Source organism: Glycine max, chromosome 20 (genome assembly GCF_000004515.6).
Source record: "Glycine max cultivar Williams 82 chromosome 20, Glycine_max_v4.0, whole genome shotgun sequence".
Lineage (NCBI taxonomy): Eukaryota > Viridiplantae > Streptophyta > Magnoliopsida > Fabales > Fabaceae > Glycine > Glycine max.
This window is the reverse complement of record NC_038256.2, coordinates 13,220,881-13,230,053: the sequence shown is the minus strand read 5'-3', so window position 1 is coordinate 13,230,053 and position 9,173 is coordinate 13,220,881. Positions and strand designations below refer to the sequence as shown.

At 33.3% G+C, this 9,173-nt stretch overlaps 1 protein-coding gene across 3 annotated transcripts; it reads right to left on the bottom strand.

Annotated features, from left to right (window-relative positions):
• Positions 1-889: 889 nt before the first annotated feature.
• Positions 890-7,275, bottom strand: LOC100798135 (peptidyl-prolyl cis-trans isomerase FKBP43). Of its 3 annotated transcripts, none has more exons than XM_006578436.4 (12): positions 7,141-7,275; positions 6,977-7,050; positions 6,552-6,787; positions 6,166-6,299; positions 5,697-6,048; positions 5,345-5,569; positions 4,072-4,299; positions 2,836-3,121; positions 1,803-1,890; positions 1,689-1,730; positions 1,363-1,411; positions 890-1,266 (listed from the first exon to the last, which is right to left on the bottom strand). In XM_006578436.4, exons 1-12 carry the CDS (start codon positions 7,151-7,153, stop codon positions 1,185-1,187), a joined length of 1,809 nt encoding a protein of 602 aa, XP_006578499.1. In that variant the 5' UTR covers positions 7,154-7,275; the 3' UTR covers positions 890-1,184. The 3 variants fall into 3 exon arrangements, with proteins under 3 accessions (XP_006578499.1, XP_003522256.2, XP_006578500.1); XM_003522208.5 differs by having other exon boundaries at positions 4,072-4,296; XM_006578437.4 differs by lacking the exon at positions 4,072-4,299.
• Positions 7,276-9,173: the final 1,898 nt, after the last annotated feature.

Sequence of the window (9,173 nt, the reverse complement as noted above, 5' to 3'; positions counted from 1 at the left end):
ATAACTATGACTAACCATTTCATAGGTGGACAACAGTAGATGAATGCAATCATTCATTTGTAGTTAATATAGTGTCCTGAGGTTATTAAAACCTCTATTGATGATTAATTACTTTGCCTCAAACGATTATTAGTGTCATCATGTGATTTTTTATCATCACACACCTTTAACTGTATGCGTAAGCAGTTAATTTTTCTTCACAGATGTTATAGTAAATAAACATGATTGTATACAATTATCTACATGTGATTAATCAAGTTATGAGGTTACTGAAATGATTAAATACATATATAACTATGACTAACCATTTCATAGGTGGACAACGATGAATGCAATTATATGCAATCATTCATTTGTAGTTAATATAGTGTCCTGAGGTTACTAAAACCTCTATTGATGATTAATTACTTTGCCTCAAACGATTATTAGTGTCATCATGTGATTTTTTATCATCACACCTTTAACTATATGTGTAAGCAGTTAATTTTTCTTCACAGATGTTATAGTAAATAAACATGATTGTATACAATTATCTACAAGTGATTAATCATGTTATGAGGTTACTGAAATGTTTAAAAGCTTGTTTAAATTTTTCTTCTTGTTTCTCTTCTAAATACTTTTTATAGAAAAGCTTTAACCTATATTTGGAAAACCCTTGGCAGGTCTCTCAACGATCCAAAAGATACCAAAGGGTTCTTTCTTCAAACGTCCGTTCAAGGTGCAGGGAACAGAGAGCCAAACATCAACAAATTCGAACAAGGCCTAAATCTAAAACAAAGTGTGGGGTTTGATGGCAGCATGAATTCCAATAACATTCAACAGAGAAGTATGAGAGGGAACTTAAAAATCAACGTTCGTTGAGGGTTATAGTTGGCTATGCCCCGGAACATTTTGTAATCAAAAAGTATATAATGTTACTTAGTTCAGCGTTATATTTATGTGAACATTTTCACTATCTTCACCCTCAACATCTTATACTTTTAACACGGTATACCAAAACCCACTATCTTCTAGACCAAAAACTATTCACCGGCTAACAGAAATCCAAGTTCAACCAATCCAAAAAAGAAAACTGTACTGTTGATTTGACAGTTGGCTTTCAGCCGTCCACTGTATTGCCTCCAGACTCCATGAAATTTTTTTCCACCCAAAATCTTAACTAGCCACCATCACCTCGATGAAATTCAATGAACTTTAACCAGTTCAAAGTCATAAACCAACCATGAATTTGGTGGTATCTTGGCACAATGTTCATCACTCTCAGACCTGATACATGCACATAGTAGAGGTTATAGGAATCCCAAATAAGAAATCAGAGAAGAGAAAATGGTGTTTAAAAGACACAAGAATTTAATCGCATACGTCAATGATGGTGGAATTACAAGTCTTCTCTTCTCTCCAACTTGCATGCCTGAGGAACATGTATATACATCGCAATAGTACTTAGAGAAAGAATATATTCAATGAAAATCGTTAACAACACGCTTTCCAACACACTCGCTACTGTTATTAGGTGAATTTTATATGGATCCCATGACAGTGTTGACCCACTCACCTTTTTTCAACCAATGATAGAGAATTTATTGAAAGGTACATGTCAAAAAGATATTATAGGCATTGCCCTAATTCAATAAAAGTAAAAGCAGGACGATGGAAAAAGAACAAGGACAAAATGTCTAAATGACTACCTTCAAGGCCAACATCCCAACCCTCAATAACTTTTCCTTTGCCTGCAAAAAGTTAATACCATTAAGCACAGAGAGTCATCCAGGTAACAGAAGGTTCAGGTAAATGGTGTTTACCAAGGCGAAATTTGTAAGGAGCTTGGCCAGCATTTGATGCAAATACTACTCCATCTTCCTTCATCTTGCCGGTGTAATAGATGCTGATCTGTAACCAAAGACTACTTATTTAAATTAAATCAAATCAAATCTTCAAATTATTATTTATTACTGATACAATGGCACCAATGAGATTTGAATCTGTGAATATGAAGCATTGACTCCATCATGGGCACCAGACATGACATGGACACCAAGACATCACTAATGTCCCAAATATAGGACACAGGAACACCACTTATATATATATATATATATATATATATATATATATATATATATATATTGAGAATTAAGATTTATATGATTCACATTCTAAAAACAAAGTTGTTAAGCATTACAGTTTTCATAGAATAATGACCCTGACAGATACAATACTAAGAAACATATCTCTTGATTAAAACAAGTATTAGCCTCAGAAAAATGCTATGAGCCTTGCAATATTTATAATATAATTTGACTTTTTTATTTCTTTAATTTCTTTTTTTCTGCTTCACATATGATTGCAAAGGAGTATCCTGGTCGGTCGCCAAGATTTTTAAACTCCTTCGGGGAATCTGCTGGCACTCATAGCCCCGACCACATGCTTAAGGAGTCCAAGCCCCAGCCACTTGAATTAACCACTGCTGTTTTTTATTTTTTTTTTTAATGATAGTAGTGTATAGCCAAGAATAGGTGTTGGCTCATTCTCTTGACTCATGCTCAAGCTGTGTACAAATTGTGTTGAAGAGGTGTGTGAGCCAAAAAATAATATTTTTTAATTGCAACGCAGTTGAGGGTTGTCTGACATGGGTCAAAAGCGTGTCCGAGAAGTGTTTGTCACATCCACACGTTCTACAGAGGTGTTGATGCTTCCTAGTCCGTGATGGTATGACCTCACCTAAACTCCCCATCCCCAACACCACTAGCCTAATCCTTGTGCTTTGCAATTCTCTTTTGGTTTGATTTTATGGAACTGGTTGCTAAACTATTTTAAATCAATTAAATGAACTACCTTTTTCCCCAAAGCAGCTATTTTTCCATCTTGCCTCCCCTTTTCTAGTTCTTGAATAACTAGTCCATTTGCCAATGTTCTAACTTGGGAAGGCTTTGCATCTTCCCTCTTATTTCTGTCTTCCTCCATCATCTCAGTTTCACCACTTTGCTCAACAGATACAGGCATATCAGAATTTGCAACTTCCCCATTGCCCGGACTCTTACTCATTTTCTTCCTTTTCTTAACTTTTCTATCATCAGATAGATTTCCATCAGGAAACTCATGAGCACCATTGTCCACACTCCTGCACCGGAAAAATTAACTAAGAATGTAAGATGCTTGCACAAAATAGGTTTATAACATGTCTCAGACTACAAGTAATATATAAAAAAGAGCTGTTTAGACAACTTAAAATAGTGGAAATGGCATTAAAAGATAAGTTTATCACCATTCAGCTAAATCAGAAAAACTCATTGATACTGACCAACCAAGGAACTAGGGCAAGTGCCTTCTTAAATGAATTCCAAACCAAAGCATAATAGCCCATGTACTAGTTTTTGTGTCTTTCAATGAGCAATTATTAAATTAGTCTATCAGTTTGCTGATAATTCACAAAAGAGATTACTATTTATCCTTTTCTCCCTGGACTACCAGAATGACTGTCCCACTTCAGTTGTGTATTAATGTCTATCCCTACCCTATCAATCTCTACAAGAACAAAAAAAGGTTAAAGAAAACAAATAACAATAGTTACCACAATATTAGAGGCTTGTCATGAAATCATGATTTTTGTTAAATTATTACTCTAACTGATACTAGAGGGCAAGCCCTGGCACAGCGGTAAAGTTACGCCTTGATGACCGAGAGTTTTTCTATTTTTTTGAATGTCTGATATTTTATTAGACAATTCAATCTTTACATTTTATTGTTTTTATTGCGATTGGATATATACACCCATGTTATTTTCTAAATTGTATTGGGTTGGTCATGGGTTCAAATCTGAAAACAGTCTCTTTGCATATGCAAGTGTAAGGCTGCATACAATCACCCTACCTCATACCTTCGCATAGCAGGAGCCTTCTAGCACCGGGTACTTTAGTTTATTATTCTAACTGATACTAATACTAGCAAGTTTGCCAAGTTTCTGTTACTAAGATAATTTTATCACCAGTTCAATTTTAGCACTAAGGCATGTATTAGTGACAAGTTATAGTATTATCTCACATCAAAAGCATAAACAAAATAGAAGCGTACTTCTCATTAGTTAGATTCTCATGCAGTTCTTTTTCTGCAAAAACTTTATGGATCAGATTCTGGGACTCTGCTGCATCTCTTTTGGCTTTGTCCTCTTGGATGATACCTTCTTGATATCCGTTGTCACTTTTGTTTACCTGTTCTTTCTTTTTCTTCTTTGTTCTATTTTTTTTAGGACCTGTGTCAGCAGAAGGCAATGCAACATTGCCTGAAATATTGGCATCCCTGCTAATTTGCTAATGCATGTCAGATATCAAAAATTCATTTCTTTTTTGACAGGATGACACAAAAGTTTAACGGAAAATTGCAGGGGAAATTGCAGTGGCGAAAATAGTGAAGTTTTGAAGGTTGGACAATTCAAAACATTGCATCTTCATTGAAAGTAACTGCATATATTCATTTGTAAGGAGAGAGATTTCTTGTCAAGTTTTACGTCTTTTAGCATTGAAAGGGTTTCATTCCGTATTCAATAGTGAAATGGCAGACTATATTTGAAAGTCATTTGCAAATTTAGTTTCTATATCTGCTTACTAGACTTTGCGAGTTATTCAAAATAAACAGATAAATTGCCATTTCACTTGATACTTGGCAATAACCTGCTGGCATTGACATTTCAAAATGAAATTTAGAACACAAAAAGACCTCCACCTTGGCATTCCAAAGAACACGTACTAGTCAAAACTAACATTTTAAATATGATAATCTGTTTAAGGTTTTTTATTTTTTTTAATTTTAAGAATAAGAAATGCTTCTGAAAACATAAGTTTCCTTGAATTAATTTTATTAAAAAAAGATATGAAATAAAGAGGCATCAGCATTTGCTATGAACAGTACTAATCCATTCCTAAATCAAGCACCCTAAATTAGTCTAACATGAGTTTATTTTTTAATGCACTGCCATTGTGGAGATACACTATCAGTGAATAAAAAATATCCTAGATATGACTTTTAATGTATTTATTGTAAAAGTCAATAAACTTACCATACATAGCAATTTGTGATTAGATGACAATATAAAAAATCTTTAAATTATGAATGTATTATAAAAAAAGGCATGCGTATTTGTCTTTTAAACTTGATCATTCAAATATAATATCACACACACACACACATAACTTGGTATAGTTTTCCATATTAGTCTAATTGTTTATCTTTATCCTACAAAAAGTAACAAACATTACTCAGCTCAGCAAGAACAATTTCTTATAATATTCAACCATGTAAATACAGGTGCGGTTTTGGAATCAAAAACTCAAAGCACATAATCACTCACTTATCATCATCATGCTGCTGTTGTTTGTTTCCTGCCACAAAATCCTGGGTCATCTTTTCCATTTTTGGCTCACCTCCTATACCACTATCTAGTTTGATAGAATGATCATTACTGGAGCTATCAATCTCTTTTCCCTTTCTCTTCTTTTTCTTTTTTAAATTTTTAATATCCCCAACATCCAGAACAATGCAAGGATCTACCAAGTGGTTTGAGGGTTGAGCTTCCCTGTTTCAGCAGAAGCGTAATTTATGAACAAAGGAAAGAACAAAAAAAGCATATCCCCCTAAAACCTGAAGCAGAGAAAAGCAAACATGTCTTTGAACATTGATTGAGAATTAAGAAGAATTGTCACCTGAGCGTCTGACTATCTACAAGGTCATGGTCAGCTTTTAAATTTGTTTCAACAATACTATTTCCACCATCTTCACCATTCTTGTTGCTGGCATCACCTGCCTGTCTGTCAACACTAGCATCCATTTCCTCGTCCAAGACCCTTTGAGAGGCTTTATTCTTGTAAAGAGATGAAATAGGTAGGATATCTTCATCATCTTTGATTTCCTGGGTTTGGTCATCCATACTGTCATCAGCAATTATCTTTTCTTCGTGACGGCCATCATCATCAGACTCTACTGACTGGTACTTTTTCCTCAGCCGTCTAAGGCTGCCTTTCCTACCTTTTTCTCTGCTATCATGAGAAGCTTCCTCTGCAGTCAGCACAATAAAAAAATACAGACATCATTTTGGTTTTGAAATGGGGGCAAACTCTAGAAATAAAAAAATGTTCCATCCGTTGAAGGGTGGACATTTTTATCTGAACATGCCTTCTTCAGAAATAGGAGATGGTAGGAAAGCCTCTGGAACACCGTCATCATCAATAAAACTATCATCATACTCATCTTCACTGTAATCAGATTTCTCTGTTTCTGTATCTGCAATGTCCTCCCCAAATGACTCCCTTTCCATTGTAGCAAAGGAAATCAAGAAAAAAAATTGTAACAAAAAAGATTTCAAATTACAATTATATATTTATTTCTCTCTTTTGATAGGGCATGGTATGTCACTGTCTAATCAAATCAAATATAATACAAAAGGACATGAAAACACTGAAAAATCAAGTCATACAAATAAGATTTCAATACAACAAAGCAATATTTTTTATGTCCGTGCTAGAAAAACGGGAAATGTGGAAAAGGAAGAATAAGGATACGAATCATCAACGAGATTGGAGTTGCGGGCAGTGACGAGATAGTAACCGCAGAGATGAATGCTCCGAGGACCAATTACAGAGAAAACAACAGTTTCATCAACTTCCTCGAGCTCTAAATTTAACTGCAACGACTCGGTTTTTCCGGGATAGAGAGAGCACAGGTACACAGGGCTCCTGTTTCCCACATTGCACTGCAGAGTGCTTTTTGCTATTGCAGTGCCCAACCCCAAAGTGCCCTAAATTAATAATATGGTAATGATAATTATAACCATTCCGTTAGCAAGCAAGCAATCTAATATGTTAATTCATTCACACTTCAAAGTGCCCTAAATTAACAATAGTATGGTAATACTAATAATAACTATTCCGTTAGCAAGAAATCTAATATTTTAATTCATTCACACTTATGAACAAGATTACATTACCATCGAAATATGGAGGCGTCCTTTGGAGGGGTCATGTTTATGAGAAAAAGGCTTTCCCGGTTTTACTTCGACTCCTGCAGAGCAGAAGATTGGAATGTGGTTAGATTTTAGACATCAGAACGGATTGTACAGACACACGAGACGAGACGACGTGCTTTTCTTACCCCAAAAAGCCATGTCTCAGTCTCAGTCTCAGCTCAGACAAAGCTCCTCCTCCCCCGCGCTCCCTAAAACCCTAAAACCCTAAACCCGCTGCGTGTGCATCTTCTTTCTTGCCGCCTTTTTAACACAAGCTTTTTAGATGATTAATTTTTTTAAAAATAATTATTTATAATCAATCAACTATATATATTTTGGAAGGCTGTAATTTTCTCACATTTGTCTCATTTTTTCTTTTCTCAAGTTACTTCTCATGCAATTCTTTCTTTTGTATTCTTTACTATTAAATTATTAAATTTTCAGCATAAAAAATTATTAAATTTTGAAAATAAAAAATATTTGACAGTTTTTAATTATTAATTTTAAAATTTTGAAAATAAAAAATATTTTAAGGTTTTTAAAACTAATAGTTTTTAATTGTTAATTGTTAAATTTTGAAAATAAAAAAGACTAACAACTAATGTTTTTTAATTGTTAGTATGGCTATGCTTATTTATTCACCAACAGAAATGGTTATGTTTATTTTAAGGGTAAATAATCATTTTCGTCCTTGAATGTGTAAATTGTTGACAAATTCACTTTTGAAAGATTAAAATTCAAAATTTAATCCTTGAAAATGTGAAAAGTGTGACAAATTTATTTAGACGTGAACTTTTGTCTGTTGTCGTTAATAAAATAACTTACGTGGAACAAAAGGAAACATTTGTCACAAAATTAACTATTATTGTGATCATATTGCATAGATTGGATGAAAATGTTAATAAGTTATCATTATTGGACGAAAGTGTCAATAATTTTTTTGGACAAAAATATCAATAAGTTATCTTTATTGGACCAAAATGTTAGTAATTTTTTATTATATCAAAATGTCAATAATTTTTTATTGGACATAAATGTTAGTAATTTTATGTTGAACCTAAATATCAAGATGTTTCTATTAGACTAATTTATTACACTGCAAATGTTTATTAGCAAATCAAATATACTAATATGATTATATAAAACCTTCAAAAAATTAACACAAAACTCAAATATGATCACTAATACCTTAAGGGCACAACCAATGTAGCTTTGTGGTATCCCAAAGCTACATCCTTAAATCTAACAGGTTTTTCATATTCTAATTTTGCAGGTTGCAAATTGGATAGAAAAAGAACAAGTGGGACATGCCACCTACCAGGAAGCTCTCTTGTATCTTGGAATTGCAAGAAACAAGCTTGTGTAGCACTTTCCACTGCAGAAGCGGAGTATATTGCAGCTGAAAGTTGTTGTGCTCAAAGTCTTTGGATAAAACAACAACTTGAAGATTTTAGAGTAAACCTTGATCACATTCCTCTAAAATGTGACAACACAAGTGCGATCAATCTGACTAAAAATCCTGCCATGCATTCTAGGACTAAACACATGGAAATAAGACATTATTTTCTTAGAGATCATGTTTTAAAAGGTGATTACTGCATTGAATTCATAGATAGTGAGCTCCAACTAACAGACATATTCACTAAACCTCTTGCTAGAGATAGGATTTTCATCTTTAGAAATGAACTAGGCATCTTAGATGGATCTAGCATAGATGACATTTTGTTTAATGCCCTATTATTTGTTGCATATTGCATTCTATATCTCTTGATTTCTCTTAATGTGTCTTAGTTTGTTGATATATGTGTTTAATAATCTATTTTTTAGAAAAATCACATGCTCTCCTTGGTTATTTTATGATTTCTCTTTGTTTTAATTGATTACTCTTCATTTTAATTGATTACTATGTGTTAGTTGTATGATCAGTTTTTTAAAACTTTATGTTTTAATCGATTAGGCCATGATTTAATCAATTACCATTGTTTGGTATGTGTTATTAGTTTTGAAAATCTTATATTTTAATCGATTACCCCGTGTGTTAATCGATTATTGTTTTCGTGATTGTGGTGTTTTTGTTTAAAACTGTTTGTTTTAATCGATTACTTGTATGTTTAATTGATTACATGCCTCTAAGTATGAGTTTTATGTGAATTTCTTTCTATTTTAATCGATTACTTAA